We start from the raw sequence: 21,566 nt of genomic DNA on the forward strand, positions 1-21,566 counted from the left end.
CTACATCTTCTTTGCCATCTAAGATGCTGATGCTGTTCTGATGCTCAGGAAGTCTGCTGTCCTTGTGCTTGTCTCATGCAAATGTGCACTTGCTTCATGCAAATGTGCACTAGCAGTGACCATGCAGGAAGAAGTCTTGTTTTTTTCCCTCCTACTGACACTTGCTTTTTCATTTACCTTAACAAAATGCAGATTTATCCAAAGTGCATTCTTCCTCATTACATTTTTCACTCTTAGTCAAAAGCCATTTTGTAGTAAACTTTTATTTCATCCTTCTTCCTTTACTGTCAAGACAAACACTGTTGATTCCTAGTTAATTCTTTATGGATTTTCTCACATTTCTGTCCCTTTGTAAATCGCAATAAAGTATTTAAGAATTGCATCCCCTTCCCAAATCGCTAAATCTTCCCAGGTTCTTGCGTATTCAGTGTTTTCCATATGCTGTCCCCGATACCTTCCCATGAAGAGGAAGCACATCCAAATGGGTTGACACTGGGGCAGAGGCCCACCGAAGACACCTATGGATTTTTCAGTATCTCCATATATTTGGCAATTTCACTTGGCATCTTCATTTTGCTATCAGCTCCGTTATTCCTGTAATGGGAGCAATCCAGTTGTTTCCCTGTGTTCTGGGGGTGTCCATTGCCCAGCAGATGGGCTGTTAGCTCAGCGTCAGCAACTGCCCATGCAAAATGCTAGCAAAGTGCTCGCCTGGAGCGCCCGACATCGCATTCTGTAGTACCTGGTCTGTTGATCCTCCTGAGACAATACCTATTCTGTGTGCCTGAAGAAGGCAGGTTTAGGAAGGGTAATTTTGTCTGAATGATCCAGACAACAATTTACAGTTCTTGTACAGAACGGCTAAGGCAGAGAGAGAAGGAGGCAGGGCATAACAGCAGAGGGATCTGGAGGAGCTTGGTTATCTGCCTAGGCAGGGATTACACGGCTGCTTGTTGGCACTGACTTCTGAGTTGCACTTTTTTCTGTTGTCTTGGGCCAGCTGACTTCTTAACATCCCCATCAAGTCTATTTTTTTTTCTCTTTCCCTCCTTTCCAAAGGCATCTGCTGCTTTCCAAATACTTTCTTTAGCCCATTCAAACATTGGTAAAACATGCTAGGCCAACATTCCAGTCCTTTGTGGTGGGACATACCTGAAAACATGCCACTTGCTATGTGAATGGCAGAGGAGGAAGAGGCCTCTGAAAGCTGCTGTGTGAAGACTGATCAATGGGGCAAGGCCAGGCACCACTCCGGAGACAGGATGGAACTTCAGCAGAGCAACCGCTGCCCCAGCAGAACAGCAAAACGTGAAACTTCAGGTTGTACTTTGAGGGAAACCTGCGAGGCTCTGCACAGACATCCCGCGAATGACAATATTACTCCAGCAGACTTAAAGGGCACACCAGTGACTGGCAGCGAGTCCTGAGTGTATGGGAAAGGCGGCCGCGCAGAGGAGGGGGCAAGGGATGCCGGCTGGAAGAATTCCTCCTTTCAGAGAACAAGTGGCGCTTTCACAGCCATGGCACACGCTATGCAGATTACATCAGGTCCATTTGCCTGCTTTAATTATTTTTTAAAAAAACAAAAGCATGAAAATTTTCAGTTCTAAATTTGAATTTTCAAGAGTAAAAGCATAAATAATAAAGCCATTGTGAAGCTGGCAACAGGAGCTGGTGGAGAGCGATAGCACTGGTTCTTAGAAAACCTGGAACAGTAGCATGCTGTTCCCTTGGTATTAATGAATACTTGTGTGAGACATACAAAAAGCCAGTATTTAAAGTATATTCTACAGTGCTTTATGCAGGAGAATCAGCAGTATTATAGCTACTAATACATTACTATAGCTAGATACTACAAGAAATACGATACATTTGCAAGTGGCATATTCAGAAGAGATTGTGGAAGCTAAAAATATATACTGGGGCCATTTCAGAAGAGCAGCTATTTACACTTCTAACACTTTAAAAACATGCCATTTTTTGTTGACATTTATGCAATTAACACAAGTATCTAAAGCATGTGAGTGACAGATTTAGCTACCTAAACGTGCGGTAGGGATGCCAGGTTTAGGAACACCATCCAAGCCAGACCTTCGCTTTCAGTCTGCTACAATAACACAACTCTTCGTCTTAGCCAGGCGCGTGCCAATACACTGCCAGAGCGTCATCCCTTCTCCCGAAGGATGCAGATGGTTCAGTTGTTGGTCTCACCACCTACTGCCCATAGGCTCCAGAATTTCACCCCTACAAACCTTGCCACAGCAGCTTTTGCTGCTGCAAAAAGCCAAGTGCTCGGAAAGTCAAGTCAAAACAAAACAAAACAAAAATACAAAAAACAGAAAAGTTGAATTGTTTTGAAATATTCAGTATAAAGCAGTGGAGCAGCACCTGCTTGAATCTGCACCCAGAGTTCAGTGAGCTCTAAGAAATCCCTGGGTTTCAGTGCAGTGGGCTGCACACAAGGGGTGCTTTGTGCCGTTGCCCCTCCAGCCCCATCAGGGCTCTCCGTGTTGAGGGGTACAGCTGCTGCTCCTGGGGCAGGCACAGTGAGAGGCGAGGAGAAGCAGCCAGCCTCCTCCCGCTGTCCGATCTGCCCCACAAGCCACCAATTAGACTGCTCTGAACTACAGCGCTCAGTTCAAAAGGCTGCTAATTGTATTTTAATGACAATTTAAATGATACTGCTGATCATTTCAGAAACATCCAGATCACTAATTACTAGTAGTCTATGCGGTGCTTTAAGCACCCAAAGCACTGTAAAAACATGAAATAACGTTATTAACATTCACAATGGCCTTCAGCGCCTTCCCAGCTTCCAAAACCATGGCTTCTTGCTCCTCACCCCAGCCTCTGCCCTGCCTGCTCCCAGCCGTGATCTGCCTGCCACACTCCCGTGGATGTTTTAGAGTATCCTGGAAATAAATAAGGAGCAGAGATTAAAAATTATTTGCATTCATTAACCAAAATTCTACACATATTAATAAAATATAATAGTAACAACTTTTAACTAAACTTCTCAGGACATCCCTGCTGCACAACATTGTACCTTAAATGCAAGCTTGATCGAAGTGGATCTCAGACAAAACTCGGTCAGGATCCTGAAACAAGCTTGCCATAAACGCCAGTAGCAATCAGTAAGCGCATCTGCTCGCAGCAGGCATCGTTTCTTTCCCAGCCTGCGTGGCCGTGCACCCGTGTGGAGCAGGTGGTGGTATGGAGGGAACCCGTGGGTCACCCAGATTTTGGTTTCCAAGGCTAGTGAGTTGGCAGTGCTGTGCTCCTCTTGGAATGTTTGCTGGTGTTTTGTACAAGATGCCCATAGTTTGTTGAGGAATCCATTCTCCAGAAAAAATATTTAGAGTGCAAGTCACAGTTTTCCCCTTCAGAAATTCAGTCAAAACGCACTGAATCTACTAACCGCTGACAACATAGTGGTGGTCAAGATGTTTAAACATAAAACAGTCTATCAGTGAGAAGACAGTACATATCTTGCCCCTGTAATAGATATCTGGTAATGAAATAGAAAAGTTAGCTAAGCTCTTTTCTAAAATACATACTTTTAGTTTTTTATTTGAGTTCTAGAATATAAAATACATGCTTTTAGTTTTTTATTTGAGCTCTAGAATATAGGTTAACTGTAGCGCAAGGGATTTTAAATGCAAAGTCTAAGCCGTTTGAATTTTGAAGAGACTTTTACTGATGCAGGAAAAAAAGGAGGCTTTTTCCTCACTGGAAAATAAAACACATGTAAATAAATACTAATGCCTTTTTTTTTTTTTGGTGAAGATTTATGTGAGATTAATCCCTTTACAGTCCTGGAGTGTATTAGGTTTCACTAATCTACCCTCAGATTTATGCGAGACTGCAGGCACAGGCAGAGAGCGAGAAGCGAGCTCTGCTCAGCCACCAGGCACACTGCAAGGAGAGGAGATAATATGGGTACACACTGCACCTGAAGCCAGAGATTTTTCTGCCTGCAGTTGCATGAGCACCTGCTTGTGTGAACGAGCCCCTGACACTTCTTTAAAGGAGACGTTCGCTTATGTGGCTAGGGTGGCTGGTCACAAAACAACGAGATACGCACATGGAAACAATTTTACATGTGATTTTCAAGACACCCTTTTTGCAGCCATTTGACCTGGGAGTTTTGCTTCCCATGCAAATGATCTGTCTGGCTTGCTCGGGCAGTACTGTTAGCACGTTATTTGGGTTCCTCTCACTTTTCCCAAGGCTGTGCAACCATGGTGTCTTTGAAAATGAAAGTCTTGCACTTTCTTACTCATTGCTGTTTTTTTTTTTTTCTTCCCTTTTTACCACATGTTGATGGTGTTTGAAACCAAGTAGATAAGCAAATAATTCCTGCCTTTTCTGTTTCAGAAAATGCTCGCCTGAGCTGCCAGTGTGCTCTTAGACCCCACAGCCTGTGCAGAATAGAAGAGCTGTGCAGATGCCAGGTAAGTGCTAGTCTGGCAAGAGGTAATGTTTAAACATATATATATATATACACACAGATTTTTTTAATTAAATATTTTTTCATTTGGTTTTCATTCTTTTCAGAAAGGTCTGAGATATTTGTGTCTTAGCTTTTCAGCCTGACAGAACAAATATCGATTTACTCGGATTATTTTCTCATAATTTATTCTTTTAAAGATGTTTCACTTGATGTTTACCCTGTGATTTCCTCAACTTCAATGTAAGTCAGAAAAGCAATTAAAATTTAGAGAATGAAATATTTTCAGAGATGAAAAGAGTTGATCAAAAACAGCTTGTCACTTGATGACAGAAAACCTTACTTTTGAAAGTCGTACAAACACGCAACCTGGCCTGCGTTCAATGTCTTGCCTGCCATAAAACTGAAAACATTAATTAGCATAAATTTGTAGTCTAGTTCTGAAAAAAAAGCAAAAAAAAAAAAAGAAAATACAACATGGTTCTCAGTAATGAGAGCATTTTTACTTTCCACAAGAAGCCAGTTCAATTCTCCGGCTGCTCACTGCACATAGAGCAACTTTTGATCTCCCCCCCACATAACACAGCACGGGAGAGTGTCTCTTTAAATTCATTTATAAAACCATTCGGGGCTGTGGGTGTCTTTGATGTGCTCCTCTCCACGAAGCTCAGCGGAGGAGAGCAGGTCTCTTAGCAACGCGCGCGGGGAGGGATGGGTGGTCCAGCGTGGCCAGGGCTGACCCCGGTGGCACACGGGCGGGCTGGCACCACTCGCCCACAGCCGAGAAGCGCGCGCACATAAAACTGTTTGCAGAACTCGGTAGTCACACTTCCTACCCCCAGCTTCTGGGCTATTAATAGTAACCTCGCAGCCTAATCAGAAAATAAGGCATGGGATGGGCAACACGCGCTGAAATAGCTTCAGGACTGGGTTGCAGTGGAAGGGAGACTGAAGTTTTATTTTTAAACCAGTTAAGCATATTTTAAATTGAAGTAGCATTGTCAAGACTAATCATAACTCATCTCATACCGCAGCGTTCCTCTGAACGCTTCAAATAAATTTCTTATGGAGTCTCACTCTGGTTTGCAGCTGGGTGGTTTCAGTGTCACTGGACCGACCGACTCAGTGAGGGTCACTTGCCTACCTGGTGGTAAGGAAAAGCCCCGATCTGTCTAAATGGTTACCAGGCTATGGTAACTAGGTAACATCTTAGTAACTTTGAAAAAAATATCCATTAGGAGAGTAACTTTGCACTGAGGTAGATGAGCAGTGCTCAGCCAGCCTGCTCTGTTCCTGCAGCCGTATGACAACAGCATCCTGCAGAGCCATGGTGTCAACACCTCACCCCAGCCATCACTTCTGAGCAGGGCTGTCCCAGAGCAGCCCTCATTTTCCTTTTTCTTTTTTACCAAAACTCAAACATCAAACCCCAGAGTTTGGCATGGCTGCATAGCATCCTTACTGCATGTGGTTCCCAATACGTTCTTAGGCCGCTGTGCCCACATGGCAAGAGCTGCATGGGGAGTCGAAACCTGGCACCTGTGTGATGTGATGCTTTGGCCAAGGTGAGCATCCTGAGCCCAGGCAGCCACGTCACTGTCCGGTCCCCGCTGCACCACACTCCTGAGAGCCATGCTGCCTGTGGAAAAGAAGAGTGCTGCACAACCCTGCACAAATTTGGGCACGTGGAAGAATCAGTGCACGTGCAGAATCAGTCTGCGTCGCCCACTTCAACGTGTTTCATCTCACACTGGTGAAAAATATCTCAGAATCAAAGGTAAATTGTTATGCCTAGATCTTATACTAATGACCTTAAAAATTATTCAAAATTTTCTTGATTTTTATGCCACTTCCATGTCCGAACCACCTGTAACAGATTACTGTACAGTTAAAAGAACCCCCTAAATTGTACACAATTCTCCCAGAGCTCTCTCCAGGCAATTCTCGAATTCTGCAGTAAAACTGCAGATTATTGCAGCAAATGCCTACCTCCATCCATGGACTAGAAACTTATCTAAACTGGCATCTGTTGTCTAGTTTCTAATATGTTTGTAATTGCTGGAATATACATGTTTGAACTCTGAAGTAAGGCTTTTTATCTAATAACAGAAATGGTAAATGACAGCCTGGAGCTCATTAAAATAAGTTTCTTAGAATAATGTACCCAAGAACCTGTGTATTAAGTAACAAGATAACTTTTATGACCCATATATAGAAAAAAAGTACAGGGTAAAGAGTAAAATCCTGTCTCAAGTGAGATCAGTAGGAATTCACTAGTTGCTGCAAGGGCACCTGAACTCTACCCAGGCTCTGAGAGTGTGCTCTTTGTATGGGCACATGCTTACGTAACATGGTTCTTTGGCAAAATTTAATTAAAGAGAAAAATGTAAAGCACTTAGCATTAAGTGGTCCAAGTTTGTTAACATACACTATTTAGAATGAAACCTAAATTAGCAGCAAATAATGCTAGCTCAACTGTGACCATCTCAATGAAAATTACTTTATGAAAAACGTTTGTAGACTACCTGCATTTTTGCTTTTAACCAATATTTTCTATATAGTTTAATTTTTAAGAGCCAAACAAATGTAGAAGCTTTATTTGAAATGTTGCAAGCTGAAGCAAACTCCATTGACTTGACTTTATCTTAGCTCTCCATTATACCAGGGTCAACAATTCTTTTCTGTAGCTTAATACTGAATAAGTATTTTTGCTGACTGCTGAAATCAAGTGGGAGGAGGAGTCTGGCAACAGAAGAACGCTTTTACTCGTGCTTGTATTTACAGTAGCAGTTCATATACTTAGTGGTTTTTATTTTTAGGCAGGAGAAATATATAATATCCACAAGGCTAAGATTATCATGCCTGAAGATTCTTGTTATAAAAAAGTTCTGAGATTCCTCTAACAGAGGCAGAACATCTCCAGCTTCTCAAATAAGTGACCAAACTTTCTGAGGCACATAGTTTTGAGGCATGTGTCTTGGACTGTGCTAACTTAGAAACATGTGCAATTAACATAGCTTTCTCCTTATGGCATTCAAGTTACCAGATCAGGATGATACATAAAAAAACATGCAGATAAGGCATCATTTGCCCAAACATGTCATCAGAAACTGCCTTTCTGAAAATATGTCTCTGGCAGAATGAAAACACAGATATGTGATACGTCGCTGTTTCAGAGCAATCATAATATCACTATGATGCAGACTGCCTTCCTTAGCTCAGTACTGAGGCTAATCTGAATTCTCAGAAGTATCATGCTGGATAACTCTCAGTTTAGTGCAAATATCCATGACAATATACTTGGTGGAGAACTAGGCACAACTGACAATACTGGAGAAAAGGTTTTCATTGGTGTGGGACACTGCACTGTAACAGCCTGTTCTTTAGAAAAGTCTCTAAAATATATCAGATTATTTCTTTCCCTTGCAGTCTTCTCCTAAATAAGAATAGAATTATTCAGCTTTTTTTTCACAATGCACAGAACAAATTGAAGTTGAAAATAATTATTGGTTCCTTCTTAGCACACGGACAATGGCTGTCTTTTTAATCTTTAAGGAGAAAGCATGCTGGTCCTATTGCCCTCTTTAAAACAGTAGGTCATCAAAGGAAGGTTTTTTGATGTTTGAGGATCAGTCCCCCACTGGTCAGTACTTACAGCAATAAGAACTGCAGCAGTGGCAGAGAAGCTGGATGGCTTTACGGCTTGCAGGACTACCACAATATGTCTGACTCCATCACCAGAGAGCTGGCATGTAAATGGAATGAAGAATTCACTGAAATGCTTTGATGTCGCGTATACGCTGAACCTAAAAGGAATAGGAGAGTTTGTTTCTAAAAGGAAATTAACAAAGAACATTATAAAGCTATGTAAAATAATGGGTGTTATAAAGGAAGGTCAGGAAACTCTGGTTGTTTTTCCCGCAATGTAAGGAACCTGGGCATGCACAAAGAGAGATATATTACTCCAAAAAAAAAAAACAACAAAAAACAAAAACCCCCACACACAAAAGAATCCATTCCCTGTTTGACTTCACACCGTGCCATTGCTGCCAAGCCTGCTACCTGACCGAGCACAGCCAAGTCAGGTACCGCCGTACAAACCAGCATTGCTCGCTGCTGTCTCACTGCAGCTACCACAAGTTATATCTGTGAGCTGTTGCAGCGCTGAAAACTTGTGACTCGAAGTGAAGGATTTTGCTGGAGAGAAAGAAAACAGTGCAGAGAGGTCCTCATCCTCAGTCAGCCTGCTGAAATTGTACCTTTTTAATTGGAGGAAGTTGTATTTACATAAGGAATTTACACGTATCAATGGCTGTGGCAGACTATTTCTGAGGAAGCCCCTTGTTAATATTTTGGCAGCATGAGAGTGTTTTTTTCCCAATTGCAAATGTTGCTCCATCTGCCACAAAGTCCGTGGTTCCAGCAGCCTGCCCGCCCCCGCGCTGGGGGCACCACAGGAGCCTGGTACATGCTGCTGGGGTACCAGGGCAGTCGCCTGCCGGTCCCTGCAGGAATCAAACCCACCCCGCACCATTCCCAGGAGAGTCCTCTGCACCAGGAGAGCCCCGGCTCCCCCACCTCGGGTGCATCTCCCCAGCACCACATTATTGGCTCACCTGAGACAGGGGTCTGGCTCTCGCCCTGGTCCCCAAAATTTTCACCCAAAGTTTAGCATCATAACAGATCCGTCTCCATGAGGAGCATTTTTTTTTGGTGAAATGTCTCGTTTCCACAAAGAAAGCTTCCAGATATTTGTTTGTTTGTTTTTGTTTTGCAATCTGGATTATAACGAGAAAAAAATGAACATGATTTCTTAAAACCAAAAGAAGCATTCAACAGAAAAAAACAACCTCAATTCTAAAATGACTATTTCAGTGATGATTTGTAATCTGTGCTGTTTCATCTACTTGATAATACCCAGCTTAGTGTTAGATCTAAAAAAGGAATGAAATGAGAAAATCATTCCTTTGATATGCACTAAATTATTCAGTTAGTAAATTAGTGAATCTTATTCTGAGTGTTATTAGCTATTAGCATGTTACACTTCTTGATGTTGCTTATGAAGAATGCATACGAAAATGAGCAAAAGATTTCCCTTTTGAAGTTGCTGCCACTTGAGTTGTTGACATTTCTCTTAATTGGTGGCTGTCCTCTTGAATGCAGTACTCTGCTGTCTGTTTTTGTGAGACTCCTATTTTTTAATTTGTTCTCTCATTGATTAGACTTTTTTTGGGGGGAATGAGTAACTATCAAAATAATTAGCTTTTCAAGGGAACCATGTTCTCCTAAGATATTTATTAATGAGTCTCTCTTTCAGCCAGTATACCTAGGCCTTACTCGTTGGGAGAATTTCAAGCTCACATCTGGGCTGGTCAAACCTCTTTTGATACCCCTGTGGGCAGCAAGAACCTCGCAGTAGATTTCAGGAGGAACAAGATCAGCCCCATGGAATTTAAAAAGATCACCGATGTTCAGTTTGTATTAGGAAGATATTTAGTATCTAGGAAAACATATAAACACTTCAGGCTCCAGTGTAGGATTGTGGAGGGAGCGAAAAGGAAGATGACAGCAAGGCAATTCCATCTGAACAAGGATACTGTTTTCAAAGGAGCTATTGACTTCCGCAGCAGGGCTCCGTTATTCTGCCTGCTCTGTAATACTGGAAATGCTTGGCTCCCTTTTATTTAAAGTTAATGCAAGTTACATAAAAATGAATCCATTTAAAACAACAATCATTCTGCATATGAAGTTATTTTCCACAGGAGAGCCAATAAACTTAAATAAGTACATACTTTGTTTTAGAAATCATCGTCTGTCTTATACTCACAATTAAAGAGCACAACAGATAATAAAGCACTCCAACATATTACACATAGCTGCAGTGATCTAATCTCATTCTGTTCCTGTTTGGCTTCTATAAACCAGTTCTCGTCCCTTTCCTTGCTCTCCTTCTTAACCTTAAAATCTGCCTTTCACATTGCCAGCTATCCTCTTCCTGCTGAAATGCAATCTCTCTTTGGCATGTTGGGCTCTCTCCTTTTAGTAGCTCTTTCAAATCAGACTGGAACACCACCCTCTTGCTTTCTCTGCCTCCCTGCAAGCTCTCCTGCTCTCTCCCCCAGCTCCCTCGACCCTTCGTCACTAAGGAGTCTCTACTACAAATTCGCCCATCATTCCTAGACTTCTGCCCGAACTAAAAGCTCAGCCCATGTCCTGGCATGGGTGCCTGTGGGCACCCAGTGCTGCCCTGCCTCAGTGCCAGCTTTGTGTGCTGGGGCCACTTGGGTCTATGGCTCCACGCAGCCGGTTACAGCGGGGCTGCCACCTCTACGTATGGGCTTTGTATGTAACAGGGAACAACTGCTGGCTTTGGGCTTCTGCTGGTACTGAACTGAGTATCTGAGTACTAACTTCTGCACCTCCTGGCAGTGAGAGTCATTTCTAGAAGAAACAGATCAACAACTACAAGACAAAATTGTCAGAAAAATCAACATCACCTTTCAGATTGAAAATCAATATAAAAAAAATAAAATTGAGAAGAAAACCAAACAACTAATTAACCAACCAACCAAAAAACCCAAAGTGATTTTGCATGGGTTATAAGGGTTGTTATAAACAGGTGAACAGACCATTACAGAGTCATATCTTACAGGGAAGCTTCGCTTTGGAGAAGAGCAATGTTTATAGAGCTAATTTTACTTTATTGAATACTATTAAAATACCTATTAAAAGTTAGAAGTTGTAGTCTAAAATACTGCAGTGCGTCTCACAGAAGAGCCAGCACGGGCTGTAAAGTGGCCTTACATGGTGATCTATTTCTGCCAGAATATAATATAAGCTATTTCAAGAAGCCATTTACAAGTAAGCTGCCTGAGTAGAACCCTGCCCTCCCTGAAATCAATAGAAGTTTTGCCAGTGACATCAGTGGAATGAGGTTTTCCTTTCATTTTTATCCCATGCAAGATTAAATACTGGGTCAGAAAAACAGTATTAGTTCTACTGCATGCAAGTGCCAGTGATTTTAGATACAGCATTTGCTTAGGAGGATTACTAAACGGAATTTGCAAAGTGATTTGTTAATGGAAATTATTTTTTTTAATTCATACAGATTTCCTTATAGGTAGAAGTTTCATCTTACTTTGTACTTAAGCATACTTCTGCTGCAGCAGTAAGAAGGACGCGCTCCAGCTATGGGCCTTCGGGCGTGAGAGGCGCGTTGCTTCCCTTCCCCATTCCAATGGAAAAGCAACAAAGCCGACCGTTTAACAGTATGAATTCCATTATTACATGGCTTAGGAGCTTTGCAAGCATCTAAGTGCTGCAAGTGCTATGATAATTTATCTTTGAACTTGTTAGTAACAATGCATAATTAACAAGTAAGCTGTAGGAACATGCAATTGCTATGTATTTACATGGTATTTGCCAGGCGGTTGTAGTGTAATTACAGAGATTATACCTGCTCTGGAGAACGAGGGTGCGTGGTGCACTGTGTACTCTGTTTGTGTTATTTCCCACACTTGGCCCAGCAAAGCAGAGCACAGCTCAGTGGGATCTAACAACGCGTTTCACTGTGGTGGAGGTGAGCCATGGGGATGGAGCTGCGTGGCCCTGCACCCAGCCCTGGTGTTTCAAGAGTCGTCACAGGTCCCTTCTGTTCGGCGTGGCAACGCTTGTTTTTGAGCTCAAGTTATTTATGTTTTGGACCGCTGCCCTTTCAGCGATATAAATGGAGTTAACTATGCAGATTCAAAAATTAAGACAGGTTGGGCACTTTTAGTATAGCAACATTTTCCTGTCATGTATAATATGATGTGTTTGTGTAATAATTATAGATAAAAGAATGCATGAAAAGAATCCATCTTCTACAAAGCTTTAAAAAAAACGTGGCAGCACATGACAACTTCTTTGCCCTAAAATTCATTAGGTTCAGAATACCAAATGTGAAGTTGTGTAACTTAGGCACTGTAAAAATATCAGCTAATGGTGAAAAGTGCAAAGAAATACGCTGCATCTCTGAGTTAGTTGTGTTTTACTTGATTCAGCATCAACTGAATTAAAACTAAATTAAAAGATTCTATTACACTTGAGATTTGCTTTCTGCAGAAAGAGGAATACTGTGCATGTCAAGTGGCACAGGAATTTGCATGCCTGGCTTCTAAAACAGTGGCATCAGCCTTTAAACTGATGCATGAGGCATCCTGAGCATAAAATACTTGCTAGGCAGTGGGCACAACACTACTCTGGGTATTTAAGTAACTTAATAGAAACTGATAGATTTGCTGATGTTGAAGATGTAAAATTTAACTTCAGCATACAAGGAAGCAACCTATGAGCTATTCTGCTCTGTGTAGAAGAAAAAGTAGGTATCTCTTTGAAGTGCAAGTTAGTATTATTCAGCTTCACGATAATCTCCCTGTCTTAAGGCACGTGATTTATGAGTACATTGATGAAAATTCATGCTCAGAATGGCCAGCAACGTGACATGGCAGGGCGTGAACTGCATTGGGTTATTTTCCTGTTACTACGCTGGCTTCTTACAACTACACCACAAAACCAAGATGCACATTCACACAACGTAATGATCTTGTTTGAATGTCTCAATGTGATTTTACCTACTGTGTTGCAGCCAGCACGCTCGCGGTTCACAACGGCCTCTGGACACGGCTCCGTGCCGAGCTCCAGCACGCTGCCTGGTGCTCCTGCCCCAGCGGATGGGTTTGCTGCTGCTGCATCCTGCGAGCAGCCACCTGGGCTGCGAACGTGAACGCGTGGCGTTTGCCACGGCTCACTAACAGCTGCTGCCTCTCGCTCGACGCCTTGCTGCAGAGCTGTGTGCCGCCTGGCGCTGCTGTTATGTGCTCATCATGTCTGGAAAAGAGTGAGAATACTGCTGCGACTTTTGAAAAGAAATTGACACTCAGGCTTCTGAATTTCCCTGCACACTATTTTTCCCAAAGACTCGATGCTTGAGTTCTAGACAGGGCTCAACTGGTTTTGTAAAAGTCAGGTCCAGGGAATTTTGACGCTTGGCATCAACAGCTTATTTCAGCAGCATACGAAATGGAATGGAATAAATGAATCCCAAGCATTACTTATCAGCACCAACAGTTCAAATTTCAGTCCATCTCAGATGATGTAGCTCAGGAACATTAATAAGGTGCACTAAGTCCTGTCTGCACTGACAAATTTAAAGATAATTTCAGAATAAGTCAGTTTGAAATGAAAACAGAACCTCCCTTTGCAAAATTCCTACCTGGAAAAAATGTGAATTGCTTTATGACTTGCATTCTTCAGTATTTATATGTGGATTTTTTTTTTTCCCCCAAGGATTTCATATTTTCATGGAGTGGACCCTTCACAAGGAATCAGGGAAAAGATGCCCATACGTGACCTGGTTAAAATCAAAGATATCATCCACAGATTTCATGACTTTTTCATTTCTATTTCTTCTATTTAAAATCATGAAGTACCTGGGTGACAAGTTGCAGCAATTGTTTACATTATCTAAAACACTAGTGCAGCATTTTTGCTGCATACCAGCAAGAGCCAAGACCCGTATTCTACAAACATCTTTAAAGGAAACATTTCAGGCAAGCTGCAAACCTTGGGTTTGAAATTCTTGCTCCAGTTAAGGTTGGCACTCGGCGTTCGATTTTTTTACCTCCTTTTCAATACTGCATATGCATTCCAGTACTTTCTTTTTAAGAGGAGACACATTAAATACCCAAAGCCCTCTGAACAGTGAATTCTTTTAAACTTTTATCTGAAGAGATGCTGTTTTACAGTCTGAGAAGCAGAGTTTCCTCTGTCTATTCAGTGGCAGATAATTCAGAAGGCTTTCCACTGACTTCAGCAGGGTCTGGATCAGACCCTTCAGCTAGCATTTTGATAGAGTTATTTTTCATTAAGATGCAACAATAACTAGTAGAACACTGTAATTATTTCTGGGGATTAAATAATTTTTGAGTGGTGAAATTGTGCATGATATCAGTCATACTTCGGAACCCAACCACTTTATATGCCACTGAAGGCCTCATCGCACACAAGGGATGCTTTGTGAGACAAATTGGAATGAACTGGAATGCAACAAAAGCTCTGGCTAGGAGCAGATCCCAGTTGTGAAGTGTGCGAATGATGATCTCTTTAGGGCTGGAAAAGCTGTCTTATAGCTGGTGTGAACATTACAGATGCTGGTAAACTGTGAACCTCTCAGTGAATGTGCGTGCCTAAATCTGAAATCATTTTTGAATAATTCTTGCTTTCTATGCAAGTTTTCTAGGAAGGGGCTTTAGAAGTGTGATTTTTCCCAGTGAAAAGACTCAACAGAAACCCAGCTCTTTTGATGTGTTGATGGAGCTGAGGAGCAGACACCATGTGATGCAAGTTCATATAGGGCGAGCAGAATTAGGACAAATGTTTGAACACTTCTCAGCAAATTGCTCACAAATGACTTACAGGGAGAATTACTTGCAGAACGATTACAGCATATGTTTTCAAAAAAAAAAAAGATTTAGGAACATCTATCTGCTCATGGACAAATAATGAAAAGAGGAAGAGGAAAAAGTTATCAAACAAATATGAAACTGCAAATTACTCACTCAGCTCAGTTTGCAACAAGCAATTTTTATGGTAGTAGGAGCTTGTGGAGTAGGAGGTAACTGTAAGAAGAATGATTGATTCAGTATCTTATATTGCAATTCTGGAAGGGGTTCAACATCTAATTTAAAAGCCATTTTCTTGCTTTTACCCAGTAAAGAAAACAAAATGATTGTCAATGACTGTGAGCTGTTTTGGGCAGATAGCATCTATTTTGTGTCCCTGCAGTCCTGTGGTCACTGACAAAGGCTGGTTCATAACAAAGAGCAGTTACTTATTACAAAAGACCTCTCTTGTCAGAAAAAAAAAAAAAAACTGCCTGAGGAAGGATATTGCCATCATAATCCTCTTTACATCTTCCCGTTAGAGAGGAAAAGGTTTGCCTTTCCAGAAGAGATGCAAAATTGGTCTTAAATTTGGTGCATTTTTTCAGCCTCTGCACTGTGGAGACTTGAGTAAACTGCTTCTTCTCCAGCCTCTCTTTCGGTCTTGTCACTGGAGAGGAAAGGCTCATAGTAATAAAGTAAGCAGTGATTTACTTTCCCCTTGGAAGATGACAAAACACACTTTGGGCATCCTCCTCCTAAGACTGCCTGCTGTCCCTCCTTCCCAGCCCAACAGGAGGCCAGCCACCACACACCGTGACACTGGCAGGTATTTTCTGCTCAGGACAGAGGGGTGGCTGAAACGTGTTCTGTGCCCATGGCACAGCAGGTGTGCAGTCAGCATTCAGACCTCCTTAACTCCTTATACCTGTCTTCCTGATTCCGTATTTACTTCCTAATTTAGTTCCTGAAAAGGCACATGCTATTTTTCACAGGGATAACAGATGTGAAGGAGTCCACTTGAGCCCTACTGCTTCACTTCAAAACAAAACAAAACAAACAAAAAAAAACCAACACAAAACTTAAGATGTTAATGCTGTAAATAAACATTATGGCACAATCTTTGGGTAGATGATATCCAACATTACACAAAATTTTAGTCACAATAAAGGATTTTACAAGCTCCTTTGAGCTAATGAAAGAAAGGGTTTCATTTAGAACAGTGATGTGTTCATTCCAATAAATGCCATTTGCCATAAATCTCAGTATAAATTGAGCCAAAATAGTTTGCTATGACTTAACAATAACCAATGACTACAATTTCATTTTACTCTTACTACGTTTTCAGACATAAGGTTACCAGGACCAATAGATTTCCGTGTCCCCTGAAGGGAACAAGAAGGTGCCTTTCTGTCTCTGCTGTGCTGATGGCTGTGCTCGAGGAGCTGCTCCTGCATCACCCACCTCTGCTGGGGCACACAGCAGCTCATCACCTGCAAAGTCACAAATTTAACTACACGAGTGCTTTCATTCTGACAATAATCTGAATGTAGACAGATTTTGCCCTGCCTCGGTTTGGTGACTGCAGGTATATATGGAGGCTACTTGATCCAGGTCAATAACTACCACTGCCTTTTGCCTTTACCCTGCCCAGAATCCCCCAATCCAATTGCATTTAGGAAGTTGGGCTAGAAAGGGTAACATAACATTCTGCTGCTGCAGCCCCCCAATCCTGCAAGCTTTTTTGCTATTGTTTAATTTGCTACATGTGATTAACTCCTCTATGTTTCTGCCTGGCAGAATTTGTGACTAAAAATATCTTGCGAGTATACGGTGTGTGCTGCAACACTGGCAGAAAGTAAAAAAGACCATAGTCTTCATAATTGCTGTTTTTGCAAAGAACTACTGCTCCCAGCAGACTAGCTATTTTAGGCTGTAAATGGAAAGCAGAAAATGAGATTTTTCTTTCCCTGCCAGTTCTTCTCCTGGGAATTTTACTGCTTTCTGCTGTGCACCTACTCTGGGTGTTGATGGCAGCACACTGATAATACCGGTCTCACGGTGGATCACTGGAACTGGTTCTGAAATATGCCAGTGAACGTGGGAAATAATTTCCACTAGTATCAACATATCAATTGTTGATATAAAATGGAGCGATAGATCAAAAGCAGATCAGGATAGCCTGATTTACTCCATGATTCACTCCATGATTCAGGTGACAGTTTATTCAAATTCAGCTTTGCAAAGTCAGTAAAGGTATTCCTTAGCTACCTGCACTTTCTGTTCTAATATTGGTAATATATTTGCTTCTCTCTTACTTTTTCAGACCACCTTTTACCTCTTATTTGATGATCTTAGTGCAGTTATGAAAGCAGACACTCTTGATTTGTAGTCCCATTGATACCAGTTATGCCTAGCCTTATCTGCATTATATAGCACCTAAATCACACGTATTGTATGGATCTAACGAAAGATCTTTGCACGGTGTTTAAATCTGAGAAGTCCTAATTATCGTTCTTAGACTTCATGTATTATGCGTTTGTTTTTTTTTTTTCTGGAAAAAGCTCTCCATTATTAGGAATTCAAAAGATTAGGCTTTGCTACAGTAACATGCAAATCTGGGAACTTGAGAACAAATTATAATCTTTAGCATTTACTGCACCTTTCTGATGCCCCAAGTGGTGTTCAGAAGGATTTTCCGTTCCAGGAAATACCCTAGATATTTCATGGTGTGGATACTGCTGTGGTATCAGGTCTGTATCCCCCCATTTGATGGAACACCACTCATGAACATCCTTTGACTTGCTGAGTAACTGGTGCTTTATTTTAATCATTTGTAGTACCACGGAAAAGTGCTCTCTTTCTGTGTATATAAGTAAGAAACTTTTAACCTTGGAATAACATCAGTCGTGCTGTTTTCTGCACTGAGGGAGAGGGAGTGGGCTTTTCTGGGAGCAAACCTATTGAGTGAAAGCATACCACAGTCAACAAGGGTCAGCTCTGGCACTGGGCAGATGAAGGAATTTCAGAGAACACGTGAAAAAAACAGATGGCTTTAAAGAAATAAATAGAAAAACTGCTTTGTGTTGTACCCAGACATCACATGTGATAATCCAGACATCACAAATTGCTGTCAGAATTATGATCTGTCATTCTCATGCTATTCTCTTTTGCTTTGTCATTTACAGCAATCATGTGCTTGTCTTCAAAAAGTCTGATGTTGTTCACTACTTGGTTTGTTTGACCTTAAAAATATCATTAACATGGCGAAAACATTTGAAAGTTGGAAAATTATTATCCAAGGAAAATTCCTGGAGCACAACGAAAGACAGGAAGTGACTGAACAACCCCCTCTGATGTCCTCTATTTGAAAAGGCCCTGTCTCTCTGCACCTCCTTACACACCACAAGCCGCAGTTGCCTTTTCTAATGCTGTTCCCTCTGCACTTTTTGCGACAGGCTCTCTTGCCCTTAAAAATTTATTCGGGTACTATCTTCATCATCATCGCTTTCTAGTCTCCTTTCTAAAACAGTGCAACACCCAGCTCCTGCTTATTGCCCCACTTCTCGCCCTCTTGTCAGCTCCAGGCCTCCTCTTCTACCTGTGATCTTATTTACTTATCTGGGCATCTTTTCCCTCTGTCCTTCACTCTTTAATCCCATGGCTTTGTGTGTAATCTCTCTCATGCCTGGACTCCCTTCTCCCTATACCATTACGGCTCCTCAAAATCAGAGCAGCAGACAACAGACCTTTTTAGAAACACAGCACGCACCATGGCTAGCCACCACCAGAACTACTTTTAGATTTACAGCCTTTTTCTCCAGAGAACCCTACTTCTTTTTACATAGATGTTGGCTGAAAGCACAGTGTGCTTTTCTCCCCTTTGTGCAGCACCTAGCACAGGGGAGGACATCACCTCTTTGGTCCCAGGGATGCTCGAAGCATCTTTCACCTGCCAGGTCCTTGCCTCCTATGCTGCAGACTTACCGTATTCTCCTTCCTCCTTTGCAGCCCTTCAGCTTGCAGCTCCTCACTTTCCCTGTGCTGTACACATGTGGGAACCTGGGCAGGACAGCTGGGACTGCTTCAGTGCATGCTGCTCAGTTGCGTCCCATGGTCCAAGCATCTTGCTGATAAGATGTTAAGCCAGCCCAGTAGCCTCAAAGAGTGTTCTTCAACTTAACACTCAAAAAGTTGTTTATCCTGGAAATTTAACACATGCAATGTTCAGATAGTGTACATAGGTAAGGTTTTTTCCTCCCCATAAAAGGGGTCGTGTAAGTCCTGAGAGGAAGAGCCTGGGAGCCAAAGAACGTGGCTCTTCAGGCAGCTCAAATTGCTTTTAAAGTAACTTGATCAGTTAGGGAACTAACTGAGAAATCCATCAGAGGGAAGAGGAGTGGGGACTAGCACCCCTGCTCTTGTCAACTGCTATTCAAATATAGGGACTGTAGAAGAGAGGGTCACAAAAGAAAATAGGGAAGAGTTAATTTGCTGGAAAAAAAATCAATTCAATTGATACCAAAGGTCTGTTTTTACTGCTGAAAATTATATCAGAAAACGGCAGAATTTGAGAAAAACAGACCTATGAGAATCTACCAAATTCAAGAATGAGGAGTTTCATTTTTATATAAATATCAAATACCAAAGAACATCTCTGGTGGTAAAGTGCAAACAACAGGTTGGGGCTTCGCAAAATCAAGCAGTGGCCTTTCACAGAACCTTTTACAGTCAATACTGTAAGAGTAAAATAATACAGTATTTCATAAAGGGATTTCCAAAAAGTTTTTAGGTGAGAGTGGTGCAGTTTGCTACAGTTTCACAGCATGCACTTGAGTTTACTCTTTTCTCAGCCAACATAAAAAGACTGTCAAAGATTTTTCCACATACTAAGCAGACACTGATTTGCAATGTGAAGATGTAATTAAATAGTTTGATAGATTGCTGTAGGTTTCATCAGTTCTTTCAAGGCTTTCATATCATTTATCTGTCTGGTCAGTAAATTTTGATTTTACTTACATTATGTGGGTAAAGAGTTCACGTTCCATGAAATAACTGATGTTCAGCTGGGTACTTATCAAAGGATGTACATGACTTTTAGAAGGGCACAGGCTCAGCAAAACATAAAACTGACCCTTCAGGTTGAGCACCCTAAAACTGTGTCATCCAAAACCCACAAACTGCTTGGGAACAGTTAGGCTAATGCTTATTACTTTTGTTGTAAGTTCTTGTGGTGCTATTCAGTGCAATACAATTACAAGCACATGAGCTTTTTGTATCACACAGCTGTTAGCCAACAACATCCTGACGTTCAGCCAGGTCTGCTATTCTAATAGCAGACTGAAACTTTTCTAAGTTAAGCCTAAATAGAAACAATTGCATGACCATACCTGTACTTGCAGCATTCTTCTGGTGTCTTATTTCATTGAAGATCCTCTGACTTTTCAGTCTGTTATTAAAGAGAATGGGTATCAGAATATCTATCAGAAAAACATCTTTTCTCAGAATAGAAATCAAGATCAGTAGGCAGGAAAACCTCAGTACTTTAATGGGGCTCAATATGAATGACAAGTGTGGGCTAATCCATCTATCAGTCTTCTCCTACTACAGGTACTCTAGCTGAACAAGAAACACTGTATTTTGTTAATTACTTCAATGTACTTCACATTACTTCAATGTACTTCAATGCACATTAATTCAATGTACTTGAATTACTTCAATGTACTTCACATTGCCCCATATGATGGGGTCCCGCTGGAAAGGCACACAGGAGCAGGCAACCCTTGTCCTGGAGGCCTCCAGCTCCAAACAGCGGATGTTCACCTCCTGCATTTTCAACCTTCTGCCAGGGTTGTTTCCCATCACTAACTGACAGAGTAGTAAAATGGCTCTGAAGAAAGCTGTAAGTTTGGTTTAAATCATTAGCTCCACTGACTTCAACATTCTGGGTGCCCACACTAATCTCAGACCTCCCAGCAGATTTTAAAATAATAAATACATAAATAATAATAATAATAAAACTCTGCACCTACCTCACTGTCAGCTTTATGGGTCTTGTCCAACACATTCCCCAAAGCACATCAGGGACCCGGCCTGCTGTTGCTCTGTGTCAGCAGGCCACTAGCAAGGCACCAGCTTATTTCAGCTGAGCATTGGATACCAGGTAATTTGGGGACTGTGTGAAACTTGTCTTCATAATTACCTGTTAATCAGTACAGACTGCATTCTAGAGCAGCTTGATATAATGCAAAATCATGCTTTAAATATTCTTGGCTTACTCTATGTAGCAGCAAGAGAGGAGGATGACCTCGAGAGTGCAGGGTGGTTTCTTGAGAGCCCACAGAAATACTGTGACATGATATAGCTGAGAGAAATAGTCTAAACTGGCCTGAAGCTGCCAGCAGGGAACTGAGGGAATCCATAAAGTAAACAGAAGAGCTGGGCAGTTTCTGTCTCAGCCCATCTGTAATGCCACAGGGACAGGTATTTATTAGGAAAATAGGCATTATAAGGAAAATAAGACACGATCAACCTACGACTGCATCTTCTGTCTTGCAGAAAGAAGATGAACATGTTATTTATTTGGACCTTCTAGGTATTCTGTTTGCCCACACACTGCAGCCAGTCCCTTGGCAGAGAGAAGCCTCGCTTGCCAAGTCAGTGAGTGGGACAGCAGGCTGAGCTGGCCTGTGAAT

General features: G+C 41.7%; 1 protein-coding gene across 1 annotated transcript in view; it reads right to left on the reverse strand.

Moving 5' to 3' along the window:
* Nucleotides 1-243: 243 nt before the first annotated feature.
* The window catches only part of LOC308200576 (uncharacterized protein), a 32,245-nt gene continuing 10,922 nt past the window's right edge, over nt 244-21,566 (reverse strand). The window contains exons 2-8 of the mRNA XM_080606533.1: nt 20,262-20,320; nt 15,049-15,108; nt 13,063-13,318; nt 9,067-9,228; nt 8,106-8,256; nt 3,047-6,089; nt 244-2,912 (exon numbers count right to left, since the gene is read on the reverse strand). Coding sequence (XP_080462659.1) covers nt 13,302-13,318; nt 15,049-15,108; nt 20,262-20,320 — 136 coding nt within the window. The 3' untranslated portion in view covers nt 244-2,912; nt 3,047-6,089; nt 8,106-8,256; nt 9,067-9,228; nt 13,063-13,301. The remainder of the gene's footprint in view (nt 2,913-3,046; nt 6,090-8,105; nt 8,257-9,066; nt 9,229-13,062; nt 13,319-15,048; nt 15,109-20,261; nt 20,321-21,566) is intronic.

The sequence above is a fragment of the Anser brachyrhynchus genome (assembly GCF_964034855.1).
Source record: "Anser brachyrhynchus genome assembly, chromosome: 10".
Classification (NCBI taxonomy): Eukaryota; Metazoa; Chordata; class Aves; order Anseriformes; family Anatidae; genus Anser; species Anser brachyrhynchus.